Genomic DNA, 27,401 nt, shown 5'->3' with positions numbered 1-27,401 from the left:
CTTAGAAAAAGTACAGTGCCATAATCTGCATTAGAATTCAAACTTTAATTCGATAAATAGAATTAATTAATTCAGCTGCTGTGTGAATCAAGACACTTACTGAATCCAGGGTGACAGGAAGACTCAGAGTCTTGCCTCCTTTATACATCTCTGCAGAGTGAACATCATACCAAACCTAAAACAGAAACAAGCCTTAGTACAACCACACTTATCAGGAGGCGTATCGGGAATAAAATAAATATGACACCTGGTGGTTGATTTACCTCATCAGATCCAGGAAGTAAGACTTGGATTTCTTGAACACCCGGGTCAGTTACAGGACAGGCCAGCAGAGCTCCTCCTGCACGAAATCAGAGACAGTTAAACCAAGAAAACAACAGTACAATAATTCCAAGATACACTAGAGTAAAAATGCAAAAATAAAAAGTATTTCTCACCAATCATATACTGGTTGTCCACAGGGAAGGTGCTCTGTTCTGTCGGGAACTCCACCCACAGAGGTCTGTACAGTTGGACATAAAATGAGCTTTTAATTTTCTTTAAATGTCTATCTATCCACCAATCCATTGATCTATCTTTAAATTAGAGTTAAATTCATGCTTGCCAACATTGCATCATCAAAACATGAGAGACATTGACCTCTAGTGCCTGAAAGAAACTACAAAGGCAATAGCAAGAGCTTAACGAGGCCTGCAGTGCTTCCACTGAGCAGCAGGTGGCAGCAGCAGCACTAACCTGAGTGGAGGCTGACCAGAGGTGTGAGCCTGGTGGAACAGAGTGTACCAGTAGGGCAGCAAACAGTACCTGAGTACAGAGGAGAAAATACTCTGACAAACCCTCTATCTCTGCAAGAATCATTAAAACATAATTTTGTCGAGTGCATCAGAAACATCTCGAAACACGTCACAAGTTTGTGTTCCATTCTGCATTTTGACTCTGACATTTAAAGGAGTAATGAGGTGAAACTGTTTGTCAGGGATGTGTTCTTATCCTTTAAATAATAATGATCAGTTTCAGCTGTCTTGGCTGGTCAATGAAGATGACTGGAATGGAGGATTTTATGTTTCTTTCCAAGCTAAATGTGCCAGCAACAACAACAAAAACCCCAGAGACTGTTAAACTTGACAACCACCAACCAACCAACTGATTAATTTGGACATAACAATGTTCTAACAATAAAAAAATGACCAATCTCCTTGCTTCTTTCCCTGTCGACTGGCTGACACCTCACACTGGCTGATCAGGCTAATTATCAGCTAATTTTTACATGTTTCTGACAACAGTATTCTGTAAATGGTTGCCCTTCTGTGCTTGTTTTTTAACTACTTTCCTAATTAAACATGATGTGCTTGTTGTAAATGGTGTTATTAATGACTTTTATGATGAAACGTAGCTTGGAGACCAGACAGACTCCCTGTGAAGTGGAGATCTTGTGACGTGCACGACCCCCTGTTGCTGATCAGTCAGAGTGTGAAAACCACCAGAGATCTGACGACGTTGAAAGTCATGTAGTGTGACCAAGACTTTAAAGTACCTCTGTTGGATCGCGGTGCGGATGGAGGCCGTGACTTCCTCTCCAAACAGCCAGGGCTCCCGGCGCTTTGTCGTATTTGCAGAGTGACCTCGGAAAAACGGCTGCAGGGCGGCTGCCTGGTACCAGCGCACCAGCAACTCCGGCTCCGGATCCTGAACAAACCCACCGACATCGGCTGAAACACGGAGCGAAAAAGACGTGAGAGGCCGCAACTTCACAGCGTTAAGAGATAAATAGCAGAAAAGCAGCATATTTCAGTGCTGTGAGTCTAGTAACTGTATCCTTCTTATAATTTTATTTGTTATTTCTTCCGGCTTTCTTAATTTATTTAATTCTGTCTTATTACTGTCTTGACAATCGTCTGTAAAACACTTTAAAGTGAACTAAACTGTATGAAATGTGCTATATAAATACATTTTGATTGATTGTTAAGACCAGCTTTAGGTTAGAAACTAGTTTAAACGGTATGTGTGTCTCTGTCTGTACCAACACAGAGTTACTCTCTTAACTAAGTATGCAACATAAAGTCCAATATTTGTCTCTAAAACCAGTCAATAACAATTCTAGTTGTGATTTTACTATTTTAAAAAAATCCACTATGTACAGTACCTCCACAAAATGCTATGCCCGCCACGCTTAAAGACAAAAGCATCGGAATGGAGATCTTCAGATACTCCCAACTGGCAGCGTTGTCACCTGTCCACACTGCTCCTGCATCCCCAACACAGTCAATCACAACAAACAGTAGAGTGAAAGATTACAACAATGAATACATCAGAGGGGATTGGGTTTATTTTTCATTTTAAAAAAAACATACCAAGTCTCTGAGACCCAGCAAAGAAGGAGCGTGAAAGGACAAAAGGTCTCTCTAAGCCACCTGAGCGAGTTATCAGACCCTCCACTGTGGCCATGTGCTGTCAGACAACAAAAGAAACCTTTATCAACTGTTGTTTAGTGCAGTGTTGTGCACCTCTCATTGAAGGTGAGGTGAACAGAGGAGGTCCCTTAACTAACCCGACAAGATTGGGGTTCTGGGGTTTTCTGACTATGTTAAAATTACACAGGTGGAATAATAATTCCTTTAGTTTTAGACTTTTGTAAATTTGGATCAACACAACAAGCACGAAGAGGCACTGATGCATAATTGAGACTGGGATGTGTAAACTGACTGAGTCGTAATACCTGTTAAATCTTGCCCCTGACAAACAGCCCCTATATTATAATACAAAACCTAAAACTAATACTGCAACTTACAAAAACTAAACTTAAACAATAAAAATAAAAACTAATGAAAAATACAAATGAGCCCGCTCACCTGGTAGAAGCCATACAGGTTGTGTAATTCCCGGTGTTCCCAGCCCCCATAATGCACTGCATCCTTCGGCATCGTCTGCTCTGGCCCGTCGAACACAGACGGTTCATTCATATCATTCCACACAAATAACGATGGCGTTGATCCCTGCATCAGACATAAACACTTCAACGACAGCAAAACGGCTCTCTCCTTAATGGATAAGCTGGGATGTATATATACAGTAGTATTGATTTGTGGATTATTTTTACACTTACCTGGTACTTATCCAGGCGGAAACATCTGGAGTACCACGATCGAGTGTCTGGACTGCTGAAATCGAGGTATGATGACTCGCCTATAAAAGAGGTTAATAAAAGCTCCAATTAAAAAGAGTCAGTCAACTAAGAGTCTCAATCTTTTGAGAAAGCGGAGATCATCTCTGAGTAACTGCTCCAAACTATTATCATTTTACTTTTTACTGCAACTATTTAATATTAGTATTTTGATCAATTTATATTTGTTTGTTTCTTTGTGTTTTTCATTTATTTATCTGTTTGTAACTTCCATATAAAACCTTTTTGTTTTTGGTCTTTTTTTCAAGTTAATATGTTTTTGTTGTATGCTTGTGTTGTTGTTTGTCAGCAGTATGCCTGGGGTTGTGTTCCTTGTATGGATTCACACTGTCATTTAATAAATAAATCTTGGAAAAAAGAAAGAAAGAACAAATAAAAGGTATCTTATTCTGACTATACTGTATGTGGGGGGAACAGTTAACTGACTAACTTTATATGTATGTCAGCAGAGGCTTGTAGATTTTGTCATTTATAAATGAAAGTCTATTTATAGTAAGAAAAACATTACCAGGCCAGCAGGAGCCCTGATAGATCTTTCCCTCTCTGTCCTTGACAAAGTGCCCTCCGTCTCTGGCCTCACGGTACAGCGACCAATCAGGATCAGTCTTAATGTGGGGATCATTTATAACAACCAACTGAAAGATAAGAGCAATGTGCACAATAAAGAACCCACATTTTTTTGACATGACCACCAAAAAAAAAAAAAGGCAGTAAATACACATGATGCAGACTAAAACTGACCTTCCTCCTCTTCTTCTCTAGGTGGTGCTGCAGGGAGGCTGGTTCGGGGAAAAGAGCAGAGTCCCAGGTGAAATAACGCTTCCCATCCGTGTGCTCAATGTCCAGCCAGATAACGTCGTATGGAATATCGTGGCGATCAAATCCAGCATCTACGGCCTTCACGTCAGCTTCATCGTTGTAGTTCCAGCGGCACTGGTGGTACCCGAGTGCAAACAAAGGGGGTAGTGCCTGATACCCTGACAGACGGTTGCGAAGAGAAGTATAGTTTTGATACTGAAGGATGATATACGAGCATATTGCCAGCACATTTGACCTCTGGAGGATAAAATTAAAGACTAGACAGAAATAATACAGTATAGTATTAGTAAAGTACTCTTATTAATTTGTCATCTTTCTTTATGGTCTTAACATACAGAAGCTGTTGTTGGAACTATTGTATAAAAGGGAGTGTAAGAAAAAGGATAAAATAAATCATCGGTAGGGGACAAAACATAGAAAATTCATGTTTTATTAAATAATTGTGGTTTAATTTAGGCACTATAAAGGTAAAAACCTCCATAATAATATTTTTTAAGATCTTAAATTGACTTTTTTTTAGGCCATGCTTTGTTTTTATGTACAAACACATTCAGTGCTGCACACACACCTGTCAGCTGGGCGTACTGGGAGAAGAGCTGCTGCGGACTGGGCCCGAGCAGAACCACACAGTCAATCACTCCACTTTCTGACAGCCAGTGGACGTCAGTCCGAGGCTGGATCCGCTTCCTCTTCAGTTGGGGTGATCTGTCATCCTGGGAGAGGTAGGGGGTTATTATGGGGCTATGAACGTATATTTTGTACATGTGTTCTAAAATGGTTTCTGTGGTTTTTAGAACCATCTTGATTTTGATTAAGTTATAAAACTTTTTTTTATTATCTGTTTGCAACCAGGAGGACTTGCAAAAGTAACACCAAAAGTGTGCAGGACTGGACATATTATGAGGTAAGACAGTGGTTGTTATCAGGTAGCTTTGCTGTTTCAATTTCCACACAAAAATCTTTTACCCAGCCTGGGATTCAATCCAAAAGTTCTGCCTCTCTTACCTCTGGGAATAAACAAGGAGCTCATGAAAAACTAAGCTTTAACAGACAGCTAAGCAGATAATGTGTGAGGAGAGCAAGGAACAAGGGTTACCTGGTGCTCAGACGGGTTGTAACGAACGTTCACAAATGTTTCGGACGCATTCAGCCAAAATACACCCAAAGTCCTGTCGGGTTTGTGGGCCACCAACAGCGGCACAGACCCATACAGGCCGAGGCGGCTGTACAACTCATAGGCAAAGACATCCAAGTTATACAGCCGATAAGGTTCACCATGTCTGGAAAACGAAATGAATTAAATCATCATTACCAACTGAGTATAAGAATTTAAAGCTGCAAATAAATGTGTCTTTATTGCACAAACTTATTTTCTGGGCTATCTGCATTTGTTAAAATCTGTGTGTGTGTGTGTGTGTGTGTGTGTGTGTGTGTGTGTGTGTGTGTACCTGGTGTCTCTGAGCTGAAGGCTGTCAGCGTGCTCTGGCAGACCGTACACATGACTGAACTCGTGGAAACAGAAGTCTGACCCAATGCTACTGGGACCTGGAATTGAACAAGAAGTAGAGCAAGCTTTCATGAGGCAAAATATAAGTACTTACTTACTCGGGTACTTGACGATACCAAGTATCGATATGAGTACTTAATAACACCATTACAGTTCTAACAACTTTGGGAACACATTTTAATACATGTTCCTCATTTTCTGACTGTTACAGACTATATTTCTTTGTAAAAGTTGCTTAAAATATTTTCAAACTGCTCCTTTGCCTACCAGCCTAACTAACGAGAGGTTCCGTAACACCACACTGCCTTAAAGTGATATCGGAGTAGTTTTATGACTACAATTACGAGTACATGAGTTCAGTATCAGACCTGATACTGTTATTGTTATCGGTGCATCCCTAGTTTTGTGTAATTGTTTTACTGAATGAGTCTTAAAGCAGCTACAATGTACAAAGAATCCTGAATGATTGTTGTCTGTCTTTTATTTTGTTAAATTCCTCTCTATACATTTGTTAGTAAAGCTGCTACGTTAATGTGGTTAACACATAGTTATAATATGTATTTAGAATCTAAATATTTAGAATAAAACTGCATTACAGCTGTGAAGTTCTGACAAGAATACAAGAGCACAATTATTGACAAGTTTGCCTTTTAAAATGGTAAAATAGCAGAAACAAACCATTTGCTTTGACATCCACAAACTGCTTAAAAGTCTCTTTCCATAATAAACTTGTGTGGTCTTCTTGAAGCTGTCAGAGGAACAAAGGGAAAAAGAACAAATGCCTTTATAGACCACATTAGACATCAAGTAGGAGTAATATTACAGCTTTGGTATTCTCTTACCTCACTATCATGAGATGAGGCCCTGAGGAAAAAAAGACACACAGAACATGTAATTTAACTCTTTTTATGTGTTTGGTTTATTTCCCAGTACACAACCCTTCCCCTGAGGGCCTCACCTGGTCGGATCCTGCAGCGTCTCGAACCACAGTTTGCCTTTAGAGTTGAACGTAACCATCACTTCGTCCTCACACAGGATCTCCAGTCGGAAAGGGAAATGCCACACGCAAACCCGGTGACGTCCTGAAGACCAAGAAAGGCTGACGCAGTACTTAGACTGTCTCTCCACTCTCAACCTGCCAGGTGATGAGAGAAAGAAAAAGGTCAACCACTATCCAAGTACTGCAGCAGTCACACACTAAGACATATTTAAAACCACTATTTGAAAAAGTTTCCCTTTAATTTTGACTTAAAAGCTCTTTTAAGATGTTGATATTTTGACAACAAACAACCTAAATTGATTTCAACAATAAGGATAACGGATGTGGAACACAACATGGACTCAAAGCTTTTAGTGCATCAGAAAAAAGGCCTAAGACAGGAGGAGTGGATCAGTTAAAGTACATTGCTTGTGTAACTAGATATCATAATGGGGTGATGATGATGATGCTGATGCTGATGCGGCTCTTACTGTGCACACTGCTGTTCCCCCGTTATCACATCTGGAACTCTGTAGCGCGCTTTAATGGGCTGGAGCTCGTCTATTAATATCCTAACAGTGTCGTTCTTGCAAGGTGACACAGAAAGAAGCAGTGACGTCTGTGAAAAGAGCACAGCAAGAAGAGTTTTCTGATGTAGAAAGTTCAGATATTATAACAAGTTTAACAAGTTCTTTAATGTACTTTATTATTGAGATACTGGGAGCAGATTTTATTTGCATTTTTAACAATGCTTGTAAAGGTCATCTAACTACACAGTTACATATAGGGGATTTCATTGATGGAGGGTTCTGGTTTGGCTTCTATGCACAATTCAGTGAATTTAACAGTTAATAAAGACCATTTTAACTTGACTTGAATTAAAATGTATTACCTAAACCAGTCTAGTTCTACTTGAAGATACTTGTGACCATTCTTAATCTTAATATTTAATCAAAGAACATTAATCTCTCTTTCTAAAACTAAAAAACTAATGTAGTCAAACACAATCTTTAAAGAAAATGCAATGCACAGCGTATGATCTTTAAACAATTTTAGCCCCACAGACATGCATCAATACATACAATTTGTGTTTGCAATGATTAAATGGTGCCAAATGTGAATAAAGACATAATTCATCATTGGTTGTGGTTTACAGTAAACCCGGTGTTCAGACCTGCGTGTCAGGCTCCAGCAGTTCAAAGCGTGCCCCCTTCTCTGTGAGCACCATGGTGTCCAAAAGGGCTTGGTACTGCAAGTTCGGGCCCTGGATCTGTCGCCTCGGATGTGACAACAACATTGCGATATATATTAAAAACTTCATCCTGTACAGGACAGTTAAAAACACACTTAACTGTGGGTGACTGTGGAGTAATGTGTGCCCAACATACCTGTAAAAAGCAACATGCTCACTTTTCTTGAACTTCTCTTCATCATCAGGGACAACACTGAGCAAGCAGATGGAAAACTTAAATTCAGTACATGCATAATATAATATAATTTAATGTAAAGAAACCTTTTTAATACCTGGGGACAAAGACTTTTACACATGCACATTTATTTGTAGAGAAACAAAACCATATAGCAAAAGCACACATAATGCATGTGTTTCGTCCTGCAGGCTGTCATTCATTAGACATTATCCACACACAATAGGGGGCCTATCAAGTGGCACTCAGACTGCATGTGAAAAGTCAAAGGTCTAAAACTGAAAGCAGCATGTTGTTTATACCTAACAACGGACTGGTTCACTTCCGCCATTTTCAGACAGCCCGACAGAAAACATCAGAGGTTAACAGTCGCTGTTGGTCTTCTGATATTAACTTTATCTACGTTATTGCTCTTTGGCGTTCACACAACAAGCAACCGTGACAGCAGCGATCGACAACACCCACACTTCCGGGGCGAATTTTCAAAATAAACTTCCTACTCAAGCGCATGCGCACTACCTCTACCTTTTAGATGAGATATGAGATGAGATTATTGATCCCCGTGGGAGAAATTCAGGTTTGACACAGCAGCACAGGGGAAATGTTGTAGAGAAGAGTAAAAATACATACAATAAAGAATAATACAATTAAAATATAATAAAGATATATTAGGAAATATAAAAAAATATAATAGAAAATATAAAAACTATAATGAAAATATGTATGTAAAATATTTTAAACTAACTGTACATGTGCAATTATTACAAGGTAAGTTTTGTGCAAAAAGTGTGAGTGTGTGCCCTTCATCCATGCTCAGCAACGAGGTTATTATAGTTAACTAAAACTAAATTAAAAACTAAAACTAGATGTGAGAGAACATTTTAGTTACCTGAAATAATAATAATAATAATAATAATAATAATAATAATAATAATAATAATAATAATAAACTTTGGGGGGATAAAACTAACTACAATAAAAAATATACAGGAAATGTCTTTAGTTTTAGTCTTAATTTGATCAAATGTATTAACACAACAAGCACGAGGAGGCAAAACTGAGACTGAGAACTCTGTTTGTATTGTAGCGCCGGTTCTGAACTTCTTAAATTTTGCCCATTACAAATACCCTCCTATAATTATCATAATAAAAAAAAAACTAAACTAAACATTCTTAAACAATAAAAACTAACTGAAACTGAGCTTGAAAACAAAATAAAAATAAAACCTAATGAAAATAACAACACTATACACAGTACCTGATAAATAAAACTGCATGTAAATGCTTACAATGAGAGAATCTTATTTGGACAAACTTGAGCAGTGTCTATGCAGTGAGCCCAGGTCTGTCTTATAGATTTGACCTTTGATTTTCTGTGTTACTTCAGTGTATTTTATGTTGTTGTGTTTGTTAACTATAATGTATTCTGGCTCTGAATGTGTATCATTGATGCAGACAGCCTTTGTTAAAGGTTAATTGATACTTGGACAGTTGGTCATGGTTACTTATTTTGTTTTTTTCCAGCTGTTTATCTACTGTTTTATACTGCTTATAGGGGAGCCCACAATATTTTAGTATAGTCTAATTCAGTGTAGTATACATGGGTCACATTACATTAACAAGCTAGTAAAACAGAACCTGCCCTTATTTTCTATTAAAAGTCAGCATGAAGGTATTGATAATAACACAGGTACAGTAATTTATTGATGGTCCTCTAAATCCCCAGTGGTTATGTATGGAAGCCCATTCCCGCCAATGAGTCAATATAATGAGACATTTTTCTAAAAATAATGACTTAGTATCTTTAAAAATGTCTCATTATTTTAAGATACTTAGTCAAAATATTGAGAAAGTTGCTCTTTATTTTGAGATACCAAGTAAATATTTTGATATGTTAAGTCAATTTTGAGAAAGTTTCTCATTATTGTGAGATACTAAGACAAAATATTGAGAAATGTTTTCATTATTTTGAAATACTATGACACAATATTGAGGTTTTTCAATATTTTAAGACGTTAAGTCAATTTTAAGAAAGTTTCTCATTATTCTGAGATACTAAGACAAACTATTAAGAAGGTTTCTCATTATTTTAAGATACTAAGACAAACTATTAAGAAGATTTCTCATTATTTTAAGATACTAAGTAAATATTTTGAGAAGTTAAGTTAGAGTTCATTTTCTGAAATACTAGGACAAGGTTTCAATATTTTAAGACGTTAAGTCAATTTTAAAAAGTTTTTCATCATTTAAAAAAATTTTTTAAAAAAAAAATTATTTAAAAACTAAGACAAACTTTTAAGAATCCATTATTTTGAGATACTAAGTCAAACTATTTTGAAGATCTTATTTATTTTATGTTAAGTTAATTTTGAGAAAGTTTGTCATTATTTTGAAATACTAGGACACAATATTGAGGTTTTTCAATATTTTAAGATTTAACAATTTTAAGAATCATATTTTAAGAACTAAGTATATTTTGATTAAATTTTAAAATTTGTCATTATTCTGAAATACTAGGACACAATATTGAGGTTTTTCAATATTTTAAGACGTTAAGTCAATTTTAAGAAAGTTTTTCATCATTTTGAGAAGCTAAGACAAAATATTAAGAAGGTTTCTCATTATTTTAAGATACTAAGACAAACTATTAAGAAGATTTCTCATTATTTTAAGATACTAAGACAAACTATTAAGAAGGTTTCTCATTATTTTGAGATACTAAGACAAACTATTAAGAAGATTTCTCATTATTTTAAGATACTAAGTAAATATTTTGAGATGTTAAGTCAATTTTGAGAAAGTTTGTCATTATTTTGAAATACTAGGACACAATATTGAGGTTTTTCAATATTTTAAGACGTTAAGTCAATTTTAAGAAAGTTTTTCATTATTTTAAGATACTAAGTAAATATTTTGAGATGTTAAGTCAATTTTGAGAAAGTTTTTATTATTCTCATTATTTTAAGATACTAAGACAAACTATTTAGAAGGTTTCTCATTATTTTAAGATACTAAGACAAAAGGTTATATTTGATAACAAACATTGAGGTTTAATTTAAGAACAAGTAAATTAGCATAAAATTTTCATTATTCTGAAATACTAGACACAATATTGAGGTTTTCAATATTTTAAGACGTTAAGTCAATTTTAAGAAAGTTTTTCATCATTTTGAGAAGCTAAGACAAAATATTAAGAAGGTTTCTCATTATTTTAAGATACTAAGACAAACTATTAAGAAGATTTCATTATTTTAAGATACTAAGACAAACTATTAAGAAGGTTTCTCATTATTTTAAGATACTAAGACAAACTATTAAGAAGGTTTCTCATTATTTTGAGATACTAAGACAAACTATTAAGAAGGTTTCTCATTATTTTAAGATACTAAGTAAATATTTTGAGATGTTAAGTTAATTTAAAAGTTTTTATTATTCTCATTATTTTAAGATACTAAGACAAACTATTAAGAAGGTTTCTCATTATTTTAAGATAATAAGACAAACTATTAAGAAGGTTTCTCATTATTTTAAGATACTAAGACAAAATATTTAGAAGGTTTCCATTATTTTAAGATACTAAGTAAATATTTTGAGATGTTAAGTCAATTTTAAGAAAGTTTTCATTATTTTGAGATACTAAGACAAAATATTTAGAAGGTCTCTCATTATTTTAAGATACCTAGACAACATTTAAAGACGCTAAGTCATTATTCTGATAAAGTTTCTCTTTATAATAACTTACAGACCCTCCCAGTCACATCGGGGCAGAAATGGTCTTCCATACCATAACCACAACATTCTCCCAAGCCGCCCTCCTCTGCGGTGTTTCCAGCGACCTCTCCCGGCGGCAGCGAGAACCGCAGCCCCGGGGGAGCCACCACGGAACTGGAGGCGGATACGGCGACCGCTCTGACCCGTAGTAGAAGCACAAAAACGAAGATGCCAGACGCACGAACGAAGATGCCAGCAGGTGCACGGACGCATCGCTCATGTCTGCTGCTCTTTGCGATAGCCGTCCGGCTCGGGACGGCGGCGGAGGTCTCCGTATGGACGGTGGACATCAACTCGGTGAGTGTTTCACCGCCAACGCGCCCGTTTCCAACGGCTACCAACGTCCAAGCGTAGCATGGTCGTGCTAAGTGCTCCGTAGCAGCTGTTAGCACTGCCGCTAGCTAACTAGCAGCTCTTCTTTCCTCTGTATTTCCCAAAACACACACACACATACGCACACACACACACACACACACACACACACACACACACACACACGCTGAGGCTTGGGCAGTTCTTGTTTAGCTAGTCCGACAAGATGAGCTTCTTATTCGGATTGAGCTAGCTGACATTTAAGAGCTCCTGATTTCAGTTTTTTTGTTGGGTTTTTAACCTCCTGCTAAAACAGCACTGTACATAGACAGTGTTACCAGAGTTTAAACACAGGCGGGACATGTCATGTTGTCGGTTAAGATAAGATTAATAAGGGCTACTGTAGTTACTGTTGACAGATATTCATTTAAGTACATTTCAGAGACAATTAATGTTCTTTTCACTTGGATTTAACTTAAGTTTCTGGTTACTTTACTTTAAAAATATAATCCCATACAGTTAGTAATTGTGCCTGTTAATAACCAGTGAGTATCCTAATCCATGTAAATATCCAATATTAAAGTAAAATAACTACATTGCATCAAGACCAACATGTGTAAATAAAAACAAGAGAAAAACAATAAGAAGTATTGATGTAAGTGTATTTTATAAAATAACACAATAGTTTAACCTTTGAGAAGAAAATTGGAAAGATTTGTAGGATCAATAATGTGTTTTTTGTTAATTAAAATCCTGCTAAATAATCCCAATTTTTACTAAATGTAACTGTAATCTGATTACATCTTTCTTTCTGTAACTGTAATGGATTACAGTTACCTTTTTTGTATGATGTTCAGATTAATATTTCTACTATTATAATGAACAAATACATTTTCCGGGGCTCATAAGCTGATAATGTTTATAAAACAGTTAAAACTAGCTCCACCTTTAGCAGTTTGAACATTAAACATTAAAATAATGTACACATTAATGCATAAATAATTATAATTAAAAAAAATATATTGTTCTGAAATGTTAACACATGCCAGTTTAGTACCTCTGCTGTTATTATGACTATTTTATGATGCCGTATAAAAAAGATCAGCACCCTTTTATCAGTAACTAAATTTTTAAATTTTAAACTTAATCATATACATGCACATTCACATTTAGTCTGCTGTTTTCCATTTATAATCTGCTTAAAACAGCATAAGATTGTGTGCAAGTTACATAGTTAAATAAGAGTAAGATACACAAACAGAATAATAAGTAATTAAATAATAAGCAGCAATAAATTAATGAATTAAAACAAAATAAAAATTAGTATAGTTATAGCAGGTCCCCATCTGTTAACAAACAAGTTATTTGTTCCATATGGTAGATTTCCCAGACCTTCTCGATCCACATATTGTATGTTGGAGAATCGGGTTTTAACCATTTAACTGTAATAAATTTAAGAGCTGTAATCAGTAATATTTGTTAAAGGTATTTTTTCCCCTCTTCCAGTTATATAATTTGGTATTAGTCCTAGCATTACCATCCTGGGATCTTTTATAAAAATGTTCTGAAATACTTCACCAAGTGCCTCAAAAACCTCAGTTTATGTCCAAAGTATATGGGTATGGTTACCAATTTGTGTCCCGCAACTTCTCCAGCATTTATCTGATGGATGTGATAATAAACTACTATTGAAGTGTAATATGTAAACTGCGTAGGTTCTTGCTATGAGGATTTCCTGTATGTTATTGGAGCCAGAGTTGTATATAAGTCCTTAAAATCCACCAGAATGTACTATCAGGTAGTTAAACCTCAGTTAGTTAGATATTTATAAGGATTAGCCACCTAAAAATATGGTTCAACAAATGCATTAATGTTGGTGCCATATCAACATTAAGATTTAATGTTAAGTTGAATTATGAGACCACATCAAAATTTAATTCTCCAACAGATCTGTAATTTTATTCCATCCATATAGACAACGTGAAAAATATTTTTCTCCCATAATTAGGACATTTTAAATATATTATTTACATGATAACTACACAAGAAGGCTGTCATCCTTATGGAAATATCCACATCTGAGTTGAAATCATATACAGCCTTGATGAGAAAGAAAGTGCAACTTCCAGTGGCTGCAAAAGAGATAATTTGGTATAAGAATGAGAGGTCACACTTATTCTTAGGGGGCCAGTGGTTAAGCAACCACGTGCCCATGGTTGCCGACCCCTTGCCTTGCACATAGTTCATTAGAAAAAGCAACCACTTATATACACCCTTGTTATTTTTACCTGCATTTCACACAGACCACATCTGCCATCTGTAACGAATATCAAAAACAAAAGAGAAATGCCTGTATATTTCATTGTGTCAACACCTTGTAGTTTCGCACACAGCTCTTGAAAAAGCTCATAAAGTTGTTGAAAGCTGCTTTCAACTGTGAAAACACACAAAATACAGACATATTCCTGCCAGCACATTCTTACAGATACGGCTTGGATTTTATTGCATCTGTGAACACACTTTGTCACATTTGTAGTTTCAGATGCAGCTTTAATCAGTTAATCAGCTGATTTTATATCTTCACTGTTCACTTATGATTCATCTCACAAAATAAAATGTATTCACCTGAAGTGTCTCCAAAAACAGGAGTGCTGATATCAACACGTCCTCTCACTGAGCTAGAGTTGTTAGATAAGAATTAATTTGTCTCTGTTGTGCTTTCAGACGCAGGATGCTGTGTTTCGAAAGACGCTGTATTCCAACACCACCATCTCCATGAAGTGTAAGTAGTCTGAGCTCTTTGTCATGTCAATTTTTTTTTTTAACTTCCCTAAAACAGGAGTGGGGCTTTGCATAATTTATGCCAACAATGATGGTGCCGTTCCCTCGGCTGCTTCACGCACCCACCTCTTAATAGATATCTCCAGATACAAAGTACAAAGATCAGTTGTCCGATAAGGTGGAATATTTACTGTAAGATATTCATTAACATACTGCGTAACAGGAGCATCACACTCAGGTACAAGCACATCCTTGTTGGTGGTGTTTATTCTGCCACCTGTCAGGTTGTGACACAGCAACACATGAGTACAACAGGTAAATGAGTTGTTTTGTAGAGAAGGGCCCTTTGATCGATTATCACTTGCTCAGTAGACACCATAGAAGAAGCACCGAGACAATTGGGTTTAACATTTAAATGTCAGCGGGACTGGCATTGTTGTGCTGACATTTACATCCCACGTGTTTATGAGTCTCGCTGGCTGAACTCCAAACATTATGTATGGAGCTGGATGTCTCTGCATCCTGCATGGTAGAGTTTACTGGAAAACCTGCACAGGGAATCCTCTTGGCACTGTGAACAGAATTTCAGAGTTTAAAATAATAAATAATGCTGGAAAGTGTCTTATCTGCTCCGCACAGATGAATCTCGGTAGAAAAGTCTCCTCTTCTCTGAAACATGTTCTTCACAGAGCAATATATGCATCCTGTGTGTTATTTAAAAAAAAAAAAAAAAGCATATTCCAGATTCATGAATCTAAACATTCAATGCAACTTTAATCTCAGAGGCAACGTTTTTCAGTCTTGCTGATAAGATACTGTACCCGGCAGAGATAGAGCCCAACGCGTCATACGCTGAAATGCTAAAAAAAAATCCCTGTAGCTGGCTAAAAATATTAGATTTCAGCATGTTAAAGGATTATTTTAGCACCCTACGTCTAACAGAGAGGAAAAGGTATATTGACAAACTCAATATTGTCCGTCTGTCTCAGTGTCCCTTCTCATTATCTTGCCTAAAGTGGGCCGGAAGTGAAATAATATGACATGTAATATCACAATTTAACCAGATTAAAACCAGGCCTGGCATAGTTTAGTTAGATTCCACTTCAGTACAGTTTACACACTTATGCCTAGTAATTTTTTCCTGCTGATGCCTCGTGTCTTATTTCCTGTATCTACGTTTGTTTTCTTGTTTGGCTGCTTATAAAAACAGAGTTCTGAGTTCTGAGTTCTGCTGGTTGTGCACACCACCACATATATATATATATATATATATTTTTTTAGCATATTTGCAACAGAGTTTGGTAGGAAACAAATAAGAGTTACAGCAGCATTCACCAGTCACAAAGTAAGAAATCTGTAATACTGTAAATGAGGGAGAGAGACTGGTTTCTACTCCCACAGTAGCAGAAAATAAACCAGGATGCAATGCAGCAATATGACGTGGGGAAATAACAGAAGTCACATATTGAAATACAACTAGTATGTGCAAAAATTACAATGCATATATTTTAAACATCTCAAATTAACATGTGATGATCTGGAACAGCTGGAGGGACCTAAAGCTTTATAACTGTCTAATAATCCATCTTTTATCTCTCTGCAGTCCAGGGTGACGTGGGGTCATGTGATAGAAACCTGGCCTTCAACATCAGCTGGTACCTGCGCTCCTCTGTTTGCTACAATGAGGTCTTTAACACACCAGTGAGTATTCACTTGTGCATGCTGATGTCTGATGTCTCAACTGTTTGTTTTTGCCGTGACTGTTACTATCACACACAGGTGCTGTAGACATAGTAGATAGAAATTGGGATTTGAAAAGCAATAGCACTCAAAATCAAATCAGTTGTGTACGTGCCGCTTTTCACTCTTGGAAACTTCATGGACTTGTCAATGTTTTTGGCTTCACATTCAGCATCAGTAATCTGTCAGTCAGAGCAGCTGGTGTGTCCTCCCTGAAAGTGTTTTCATGGCCTTGGGCTCAGCTTCCGTCTTTGTGCCAGCACTGGCTCTTTGTCCGGAGGCATCTCAAACTCAGCTGCTGCTCTGGCTTTGATGTACTTCACCTTGTCGCTGTCGGTTTTGAAGCAGAGGGTCAAAAACAGAGGATATATCGAGGTCATCTGTAAGCCGATTGGGACATTTTTCGTTCAGATGTGTGTTGAAATGTCAGCGTCTTCTTGTGTCAGGCTCAAAAAAAAAAAAAAATATGTAGAAGACTGACAAGATGAGAGCAGCTGATATTGTTTTCTTGTTGGAAAGAAAGTTGTGAGGAAGTCTTGAACACTTTCCTCAGGCCTTTGAATTTGAATTTATCTCCACAAACACAAAACACATGCTTAGTTACTTCTAGATCAAGTGTAACTTTGCTGTTTTTTATATGGGTTTCAACTATTAAAGAAGTCTATCAGTGTAATGGGATGAGTTAGATCAAACGTATTTGGAGGATACGATGATAAGAGCATTCTCAACATTCACTAGTTGGTTTAAAATCAATAGGAAGTGCATTTTAGATATTTACAGTAAAAATGCACACATATAAGAGGTATACTTGTTATTGTTGTAACACTGTTCTCCATTAATTTAGTATAAAGTTGCACCATCAGTAGAGTTGTAGAGAATTAACTGACCTCTGTCCTCTGTAGGACAACAAAGCGATGAACATGTTCGGTATGGATCACATGTTGAAAGACGGCTGGAGCGGCTTCTACAGTCAGGGCTACATGTACTTCGACAACTGCTCCTCCCTCTTCTTACCAAAGGTCTGTGACAAGACAAAGGTGTTGTCTTACAATGAATAGCAGTTAAACAAACAGAATTAATCACCACTTTGTACATAAGATTAACCTCATACGTCAGTTTATCAGTGCAGCAGTATATACCAATTTATTTGCTCTGTATTCTCATCTAGGTGTATTATGCAGACTTCAACCCATATCAGCCCCTCACCAGCCCAGGGGTGAGTCACTGATCATGGATTTACTGACCATATTGTTTAGAATATCTGATAACTAAATGTTTTGGGAATTTGTTTGTGTTGTCTGTTCACCTAAACACTATGTTCTTTGTTCTTTTTAGAGTGACCCATCGAATCAGAGCCTTATTTGGCCTGACAAGCCGGTAAGATGTGTTACTTTTAATGTAAATGTCTGTAAATGAATGTTTCTATCAGAGGTCATACGAAGCCACTGAAAGTTTGTGATGGGAATTTTTTTTTTCTAAACCACTTTTGTGTTCCTCATGATCAACAGGAACAGTTTGTGTGTTGGTCCAGTCCGGTTATAATACACTGCCAGTTTAGAATAACGCTCTGCTTATACGACAGAAAGGAGAGATGATCAGGCACTTCACCGAGCTGACAGTGGGCTACGCATCCACTGGCTGTGGCTATAGTCATAATCACATTGACAGCTGTGCAGTCATAATGCAGTGTAGAGAACTAGTTCAACAAGCTTCTGCTAGTTATCTTGATATCAGCTGCTATGATAAAGTCTGAGTCAGCCTCAGCTGACTCTAGTCTCGTATTGCAAACCCAATTTGAACTCAAAGTTATGCCAAGTGACCCACAAGATGACATTGTCATGTGTGGGGGGTATATTTCTATTTCTAGTAGGTTATTTCTTAATCTACCATTTTATTTCTGCATAATTCCATTAAAAACGAACTTGGTACCGAATAACAAGAGCACTAATTGGTGTGTTCAATGTTCACTGTAGCTTTACCTGCTCTGTGCTTCTAAAATGTAAGATAACGTCTTTCTCTCTCTCTGTGTTTCTCTAAAAAATGCTGAAATGGGTCACAGCAAATACTGTTGCTCTTAACAGTTCTTTATTTATAGTTTTAGTGGGTGCACATAAAAGCTATTAATAAAACATAGCATTACCCCTATGATTCTTTGCTCACAAACTTTGCTATTTTTATAGTATATCCATGCACTGCTCCCCTGCTTTACTAGTTGAATGCTTTTATTGTGAAGCAGCAGCAAGAAGAAATGTTTGGTTTGTATGAGCGGTAACTACAGAGTGTTACTTGAGTGTGAGGCTGATATCAGTGAGATCAAACATGAAAAAGTAACATTGGATTTACATGCTGAATTGTTTCCTGTGAATCCCTCATGTGTCATTATGGAAATTTTGCATGCAACTGGCGGACTCCGCCATTAAAGATGTAGACTATATAGAGTGGTTATTAGAGAATGTAAGTACATTAAATGGCTATTGTGCTGAAAAATGCTGAACATAATTAGTATGAAAACCTAGGTTTTATTTCATGAGGATTACTATTAATGAAAATAGCATAACCCTAATGATTCTCATCTTTGTACAGGATATCAGTGCAGTGGCCAAAGCTTGGGAGGACAGTCCATATCTGTTCATAGTGAAGGTACAGCCTTTGTTCCGCGGAGTTGAGGATGAAGACATCGGAGCAGAACAGCTCAACTTTGCTTTCACAAGTGAGAAACAACACAATTTCAATTCAGAATCTCTCACATTTACTCAGTAGATAAACTGGTAAAGATAAAAGCAATAAAACATGTAATTTCCTTCCATTTCTGTCCTCAGTGAAAGTTGAGATGAAAGGACCACATGACTATTCTTCTCCAGCAGACTGGCCCCTGATGATGGTATGTACTGTTAATTATATAAAGGGAGAGTTGTTAAATCTAAAAAAAAGTTTCAAACTCAAATTTTATGGTTACGACTAAACCAGAAACAGAAATTGTATGAATAAACAACTTTAAAGTATGGGGCAAACAGACCTTTTAGCCGTAATAGTTTTCAAATTGAAACATACATAATATTTAACAAACAAAATCTAAACACAAGATCCAACTTGTTTCTGAAGCTTCCAACCAACATGTGATTTAAAATAAAGCTCACCACTTTTCTCCCCCTCCTGTCCATCGCAGTTCTTCATGATCATGTGCATTGTGTATGTGCTGTTCGGGGCTCTCTGGCTCTTCTGGTGCGCCTGCTATTGGAGGGACCTGCTGCGGATCCAGTTCTGGATTGGTGCTGTCATCATCCTCGGCATGCTTGAAAAAGCTGTGTTTTACTCAGAATACCAGAGCATCCGTTACAAAGGAGACTATGGTCGGTTGATCTTTTTGCATTTGTCTGTGGAATAATGTGTTTTCTCTGTACTGTTCAGTCTGTTGTAATCATCTTTTTGTTTGTGTGTCGTTACAGTTCAAGGTGCTGTCATTTTTGCTGAGCTGCTCTCTGCGCTCAAAAGATCTCTAGCCCGAATCCTGGTCCTCATTGTCAGTCTTGGCTATGGCATAGTCAAGTAAGTTTGCGCTTTTAAAACTGATTCGTACTACTCTCATTTTAATCATTTGTCAGTATAATGAAGAGTTTTCCCCTCTCTTGTTGTAGGCCCAGGTTGGGTACCACAGTGCACCAGCTGGTAGCTGTTGGGCTTCTCTACCTGCTCTTCTCCTCTGTGGAAGGTGTGCTAAGAGTGACAGGTGTAAGTACCAACTATCAATCAACTCCACAACCCAACAGCTATCATTCTCAGTCTTTATTTTAGCCAACTTTAAGTGACAGTTTTAGACGTAGTCACTTATCAGGTACCTCGAGCAGCCTAAACACAGACAATGATATACAGATGCTTTAAAGCATAATATACTGTTGCTATTCTGACATATTGGTTTTCTCTCAAACCATGGTTGTTAAAGTTGACCTGACTGGATACTGGTGCATTTACAGTGCAACCAAACACACTCTTGTTGTTTTAATGAAGAAATGTTTCCATAATCTGCCTTTTCCTTCATGATGTGACATTGGATTTACATGCTGCATCGTTTCCTCTGAATCCCCCAGTGTATTTAGATGAATTATGCATGCACATATAGTATAGAGTGGTTATTATAGTATTTAAGTACATTAAATGGCTATTGCAGAAAAATGCTGAACATAATGTCATGAAAATCTTAAGGATTACAACTTAAAGGCAGCACTCTGCACAGTTGCAGTCTGTTAGCTTTAGATGGCAGTGAGAGGTAACTGTTTTGAAACAGAGATTGTGTTAAGTGGAATCAATAGACTGCACACGACACAATAATCTATATCAACCAAACCACACAGTGAAGATTTACTGTATCTTCGAAATATACCAAATGGATATGAGAGAGAAAAAGATTTAGCACCAAGTCTGGCTTTCTCTGAGAGGCACACTCTCTTGTTTAGGAGACCATTTCTATTTCACTTCCAACCCTTAAATCATAATTTTCTGTGGCTACAGATAAATTTCATTCAGACAAATATAACAAACCCGCTGCGTTTCAACTAGCGCAGATAGGACATTATCTGATGCAGCCTCCACAGGCTGATTGAGGATGATAGTGGTGGTGTATTTTTACATAAAAATCTTGCCTGTTGCAGCTTTCAAGGCACTCTGTGTAAATAAATTTGATTTGAGCAGAGGAGGCGATAGAGAGAGAAGGTTACCCAGGGATTCGGTCTCTGGTAGGCAGACAAGTGATGATAATAGGGAATGACGAATTTGATCTCAGAGTGATATTCAAAAGCAGCCAAAGACACTGCAGCAAGTTCAGAAAGTCGTGAAAGCACAACGTTATATGAACAAACATGAGATAAGAAAGGCAGTAAGAATAATGGAGAGAGCTTGTGTAGTTTGGAGAGCAGATGTGTTTTGTCAGGAGACAGGGGAGACTTAGATTTTCACCAGCTTTTAACACAAGTTTATCTTATGTTTGAAAAAGAACGGTGACTTCCCTTATGACTGAGTAATTCTTCTCTCTCTCAGTCATGTTCACACACACACACACACACACACCCCCCACTCTTCTGCTGCCGTCCTCTAGGCTCATGTTTTGCCACGTTTGTAAAATCCGACTCTTGTCTTCTTTTTCCAGGGTTTCTATGGGACGGTTGCTCTGGTGGCTAATCTCAGCCTCTCCCTTATTGACTCCTGTGTCATGTGGTGGATATCCTTTTCCCAAACAGCCAAAGCAGCTTCTCAGTGCTGATCAGAATTTGCCTTTTCCAAAGCGTTGCAGATATATGCTTTTGATTAAATCATGTAATTTGAATGTATACACAGTATTTTCTCCTTAATTTGCATCTACATTTTCATCAGTCTGTCTCAAACCACTCGTCTCCTGAAGCTCCGCAGAAATGTAGTGAAACTCTCTTTGTATCAGCACTTCACCAACACTCTCATCTTCTCTGTTGTCGGTGAGTAGCGACTGCTCTAAGATGGATTGCCTCTTTTGTAGAGCTGTGCCTCAATTCAGAAACAGCTGCTTCATGATGTTCAGTTTAAGGGGAACCGCGCAGATTTAACACACCAACGTTTGTTTGTTTATAAGTGTTGGGGTGTGCTATTGCATATGTGAGGAAAGTTTTATAAAACTTGAACAATGTCAGTTTAAAAATGAAAAACATCTGAGGGTGTGGCGTTAAAAAGAAGTGATCTTACCAGCCTGCCTGAGGCTAGAGACTCGAGGATAAATTAGCCACTACTAGCATAACACACCCCAATCTCCTCTCTTGTATTATTAATTTGTGCTATGGGTGTAGATGGCAGGATTTGACAGGGAAGAAGAATGTGTGGAATTAAAAAGACAATATCTATGGCTCTGCTGCACCGATGTTTATTATATTGTCCATCAGGAGTGCAATGCTAAATTGGTTGAGAGCTCTTTTAACAGGATCTCAAACTGAAATAAGACATCTTTCAGTTTCTATTTTTCTGGATGGATTAAACAAAGGAGATATAATGCATTAATTAGTGGGCTTTAGGGGTGCTTGTTGGTGGATTTTGTTAGCTGTGGTTAGAGGCAGGCTAGCTGATTTCCCTTGTTTCCAGGCTATGTTAACTGGCTGCTGGCTACCACCGTACAGACGTGGTCAGAGTGGTATTGATCTTCTTATCTAACTGTTTGCAAGAAAGCGAATAACCATATGAGCTGTTCCTTTAACACGTCCTGTACTGTTTCAATATGTGTTTTTCATTTATTAAACTATGTGAATGCATTTGTATATTTGCCCTTTTGATTGAGGTGACTTTTTCTCATTTCTAATCTGTTTCTGATTTACATATTGTTTACAGACATCAAAGTGATGCTGTTGTTTACTTTGTGTCCACAGCCTCCATCATATTCATCATCTGGACCACCAAGGTCTTCAAGCTGGTCGACTGCCAGACGGTCAGTTTGTTTTCTGTTATTGATTGATTATTGTATTGTGTTTCAGTCCCGTTCCTTCATGAGGTTTTCCGTTTCTTGTTTATACGGAGATGAAAAGTGAACTCGCCTTTCAACCTGATAACATCCATCTCTGTGTTGACTCCTTTCTATTTTTATCCTTTCCACTTTTATCCTTTCCCCAGGGTTGGAGGGACTTGTGGGTAGATGATGCCTTCTGGCGTCTCCTGTTCTCCACCATTCTGCTGGTGATCATGGTGCTGCTGCGGCCCTCTGCTAACAGCCAGAGGTCAGAGAGTCAGTCTGGAGCTAGGCCTGATGCCGGAGCCCCAAACCATGTCTGTCCTTTATAGTTGCCAGTTGGTGTATTTCATTTTCAGTTCTCCTCTCTCTCAGGTTCTCCCATTCTCCACTGATTGATGATGATGATGAAGAGGAGGAGGCCAAGGAGCCCATGCTGAATGAAGCTTTTGGTAAGACTTATCATTCTCCTGCTTTTCATGGCGAGAGCAGCCATTAATTTGTTATTATTCAGTGTTTTAGAAAACAAATATATGTGGTGGGCTGTCCAGATCCTCATGGAAGCTGCTCAGTAGCTCATGAAGCCAAAAAAAGTTAAATTTCCCAGTATGAAATTACCCAGATCTTCCATATATGCTTCTGCATTGTGGCGCCCATAGAGCAAGTGCACCACAGATTTCTGCCGGCCGAGTCACTAACTTCAGGTTTAGCCTTCCAGTGACTTGAATGGGGATCAAATTATTTAATTGTGCAGCTCTTCTAGACTTAATCTAAATCTTATTGGACCAAATGGATAAAATTCTGATGGTGAAATCGTTCACAGGGGTTGTGACACAAAAAATGTATCCACCATTTAACAGCTGCTTCTTTCACAATGTAGGAAAAAAGGTAATTTGTTCTCCCTGTGCACCACATGACAGACGCCATTGCCATTGTTACATGATTTTGCCTCTATGTCAAATTGGCTTCAAAGCACGGCGCTCTTCCTGGGGGCTAGCCAGCTAACCAGCATCGTCTTCTTGTGTGCTAAACATAATGTATCTGTGCTCGAATCCAGTATCCATTAAAAGCTAGCATTACTAGAGCTCATATTTGTATATAAATATAGATATCTTCTCCTTTTCTGAATTTGATTTGAAGGCCAAAAGCCAGGTTTAGATTTAGGTGAACTGACTGTATGCTTCTTGATATACAACCCAGTGCTTAAATAGTGTAATGTAGATCCCAGAGCCATAAGAACTGCAGGGATAAAGATAAGAGAGTTTTCCTCATGTTTGTCACATCAACACACTAAATGTGAAAACACTTAAGTCACAGTCTGTTCTGATGGTGTCTTAATTGCTCCATATTTAACTATTATTTTCTGTTCAGTCCTAATGGATGTCTGTAATAGTGCCAGCAATGTTCTCCAGTTTAACCGCAGAGCTTCTATTCATTTTTGTCCTCTGTCACAAACAAAATACTCTAAGTCTGCTCACAACTGACCTCAGATCCAATAAAGATGACCTTGTCAACGGTTGTGTTGTATAACCCTGTGCTACTGAGGCCACGATCTAAAGAAATGTTCATCTTATAATCATATAATGGTATAAATAGAAAATGTAATAACCTAGTTTTGTTATGATCGTATTATTGGACAAGAGACTTCTATGTGATTTTAATTGGCTTATCTTTTTCTTTTCTTTTTTTAGAAGGAATGAAGATGAGAGGCTCAAAGCCTGACTCTAATGGGTCCCAGAAACTGTTGAGTAAAGAGGTGGGTTCAATGTCTTCTGTCAACATTTCTCATCTTTTAGCCATCAATTGTTCTCCACACATGATTCAATATTTCTTTCTATTTCTAAACACTGCTGTTGCCAGGATGAAGACCTAAAATGGGTCGAGGAGAACATTCCTACAACTGTAGCTGATGTGTAAGTCAATTAAAGTGCTAGACGCTTGGCAGTCTCAAGGCTGCTTTGATAATATCTTAATAACAGCTTCACATTAGAGTGCTATAAAAATACAGTTTTACTCTACCTGGAATTTGTGAGAGAAAGGTATTAGCTTTAAAACTGTAATCCTTAATATGACATATTGGCTTAGCTTATGCAAGTGTATTAATGTAGCTTACAGACTAGAAAGATGTACTCTTAATATTCAGATAAGCAACACATTTGAAGCACAAACTGCTGTATAGAATATCTTAAAATGTTGTTTGACCTGACTGTGTGAATACATTCACAGCCTCTTTCTCTTCCCCCCCTCTCTATACAGAGCTCTCCCTGTAATGCTAGATGAAGAAGAGGTAAAGGGTTCTTTTACTCCCCCCGCTAGTCCCATGATTTCTATTTAAAATGCTCCTGGTTATATCTGTACATGCATTAATCTGTGTTCTCTGTTTCCAGGAAATCCTGAAAAACAAGATGGAGCGATCCAAAATGGAGTAGAAGTAAATGCGAGGGGTGATGTGAGAATGAAAAGAAGGCAATTTCACTGAGGCAGCAATGAATGCGTTCTGAGTGATCGGATTACCAAAAAATGTGGGCAAAGCCAACTGTTCTCTCCAGACACTTTACTTTTTTAATTTAATGTCACAGGTATTGTGTAACACTACGATAAGCTCAAAGAAGCATGAATAGTGTGTTTATATTAAGGCGGTACTGTGCCACTCATGGTTGGAAGGGTTGGCTGTTGATGTCAAGATCGGCATTGTGGGAGGGGGTGAAATTGAAGCAACTGAGCACTTTGATGAATGTTTTATTTGTTTCAAAGGTGTTTCTTCTCGAATACGGCCCAAATCAAGCAGAATGTGGGCATTTTTACACAACGCCCTTGTGAAGAAAAATAGAATATTTATCAAAATCCTGTCCTGGGGTTTTAGACTAATACAATATTTAAGGAGGCATGTGGTTTTTTCTTGAGCACTGGGGGTGCAAGATGTGAAAACATTTGAGAGTTTCATCGCCCGCTTCAAATTGAAGAAGTGCCCGCGGCGCCTGATTGGTCAAATTTGTAGGACTGTGAGGACTGATTTCTAATCTGTTCAAGTATAAATCATAATGCTTGGCAGTTGTCTCAGCCAAGAAATCAGATGATGGTACGAATGGAGGGGAAAACACATGCTGAAAACACCAAGTTATTGTGCATAATAAGGTTACATTTAACACAGTGACAGACACTTAAGAGGTGTGCTGTGCCATAAAATACAGATTTAAAAAAAATTGTGTTTTCAGCATGTGTTTTATTGCGTTAAATATTTAATGGGTCACATAATGAAATATATTTAATAATATTGAAATGAGCAAATATATGGTATGATTAACCATTTAGCCAGATAACTAAAAAACAGTGCTTTCAATGCTTTTACCTAACCAGTGAAGATTCCCTGAGCTCATTTCTTGTAGCTGCACCAATAAAATTTTATATATATATATATATATGTGTCTTATTGTTAACACATAACTAACACTTTGTTGTCTGGCTAACTGAGTAATCCTGAGTATAGAAATAAATAAGCTATTGTTACTCTGTAAACACGGCTGCATCAGTGAATATTGATACTTGAAGCATATCACATTTGTCAGGGTACAACGTGCTACATCTGTTGTTTTTGGGGATTCTTGTGTTTTCTGGGCTGAGAGGATGTAATGACCCTCTTGGTCATGAAGGCGTTAAACCGGATCATGTCATCTTAACACAGATCAGTTCAACCTGATGAAAATGCATCTCTAATATTGGTGATTTTTAAGCTTCTCACAAACAAAAGATTCAGCGAGCGGTGAAAATGTACGACACTAATACTAAAACATTTTCCAGACCCGTTTTTAAGCAGGAGTCATCAGTCTAAAATTAAAGGATGTTTATTATAAACACTAGAAAGCTTTTCACTTAACAGCAATGTTTTTGGTCCACTTCATGTTGTTGTCACCAAAGTGAAAACTTTTTTATTATTTTATTAGCTACTGAATCTCAGAATCCATTGATAAGCCTCACGGAGGTGGTGTGGTTTACTGTATGTATGTAATCGTATCTCACTCCCTCCACTAATTAGGCCAGAGTTTTATTAGTATTTATTAAAGTGTTATTTTAAGGTCCTCACCCAAATTCAGTAGCACAGGATAGTTTAAAAAAAAAAAAAAAGCTAAATTTCATTTCAGTACAATAAGAGATTCCTTTGTGGCTATCCCATTGATACTGCTAAATAATGTCACTTTATCTGGCAGAATTATATCCCCGTCCTTGTGCAATCTACTGCAGTATGTGTGGATACTCTAAATTCTTTTATGTATGTTTTTTTTTATATTTATCCAAGTCTTGTTGAGGATATTTCATTTTAGAGAGACACTAAAGCCCAATTTCTGGATGTGAGTCTGCATTGTCATGTGAAGCTGATGATATTGTATGGCTTTTTGCGTATGTCCTGCAAATAAAATTTTTATTGAAACATG

General features: G+C 37.3%; 2 protein-coding genes across 4 annotated transcripts in view; one reads left to right on the top strand and one right to left on the bottom strand.

Annotated features, from left to right (window-relative positions):
• The window catches only part of ganc (glucosidase, alpha; neutral C), a 14,131-nt gene extending 2,234 nt beyond the window's left edge, over positions 1-11,897 (bottom strand). The window contains exons 1-21 of one of the 3 annotated variants that reach the window (XM_051392488.1): positions 11,656-11,897; positions 7,875-7,931; positions 7,661-7,763; positions 6,978-7,105; positions 6,466-6,642; positions 6,350-6,371; positions 6,186-6,255; positions 5,449-5,545; positions 5,097-5,280; positions 4,569-4,713; positions 3,923-4,158; positions 3,690-3,816; positions 3,104-3,183; positions 2,850-2,993; positions 2,352-2,448; positions 2,144-2,245; positions 1,535-1,709; positions 736-804; positions 438-502; positions 264-340; positions 101-175 (exon numbers count right to left, since the gene is read on the bottom strand). In XM_051392488.1, coding sequence (XP_051248448.1) covers positions 101-175; positions 264-340; positions 438-502; positions 736-804; positions 1,535-1,709; positions 2,144-2,245; positions 2,352-2,448; positions 2,850-2,993; positions 3,104-3,183; positions 3,690-3,816; positions 3,923-4,158; positions 4,569-4,713; positions 5,097-5,280; positions 5,449-5,545; positions 6,186-6,255; positions 6,350-6,371; positions 6,466-6,642; positions 6,978-7,105; positions 7,661-7,763; positions 7,875-7,931; positions 11,656-11,897 — 2,472 coding nt within the window. Of the gene's footprint in view, positions 1-100; positions 176-263; positions 341-437; positions 503-735; positions 805-1,534; positions 1,710-2,143; positions 2,246-2,351; positions 2,449-2,849; positions 2,994-3,103; positions 3,184-3,689; positions 3,817-3,922; positions 4,159-4,568; positions 4,714-5,096; positions 5,281-5,448; positions 5,546-6,185; positions 6,256-6,349; positions 6,372-6,465; positions 6,643-6,977; positions 7,106-7,660; positions 7,764-7,874; positions 7,932-8,215; positions 8,481-11,655 lie in introns of those variants that run through there. The other 2 variants (XM_051392494.1, XM_051392503.1) reach the window with 2 other exon arrangements.
• Positions 11,840-27,401, top strand: LOC127358936 (transmembrane protein 87A). The gene is made up of 20 exons (XM_051392517.1): positions 11,840-11,981; positions 14,721-14,778; positions 16,381-16,478; positions 17,420-17,536; positions 17,686-17,733; positions 17,853-17,894; positions 19,101-19,227; positions 19,337-19,398; positions 19,684-19,867; positions 19,964-20,063; positions 20,153-20,246; positions 21,658-21,731; positions 21,873-21,979; positions 22,895-22,953; positions 23,136-23,239; positions 23,347-23,423; positions 24,663-24,727; positions 24,832-24,884; positions 25,228-25,258; positions 25,359-27,401. The coding sequence occupies exons 1-20, from the start codon at positions 11,853-11,855 to the stop codon at positions 25,398-25,400; spliced, it is 1,671 nt and encodes a 556-aa protein (XP_051248477.1). The 5' UTR covers positions 11,840-11,852; the 3' UTR covers positions 25,401-27,401.

Source organism: Dicentrarchus labrax, unplaced genomic scaffold (genome assembly GCF_905237075.1).
Source record: "Dicentrarchus labrax unplaced genomic scaffold, dlabrax2021, whole genome shotgun sequence".
NCBI lineage: Eukaryota > Metazoa > Chordata > Actinopteri > Moronidae > Dicentrarchus > Dicentrarchus labrax.
The sequence above is the reverse complement of the archived record's forward strand: the minus strand, read 5'-3'. Positions and strand labels throughout refer to the sequence as shown.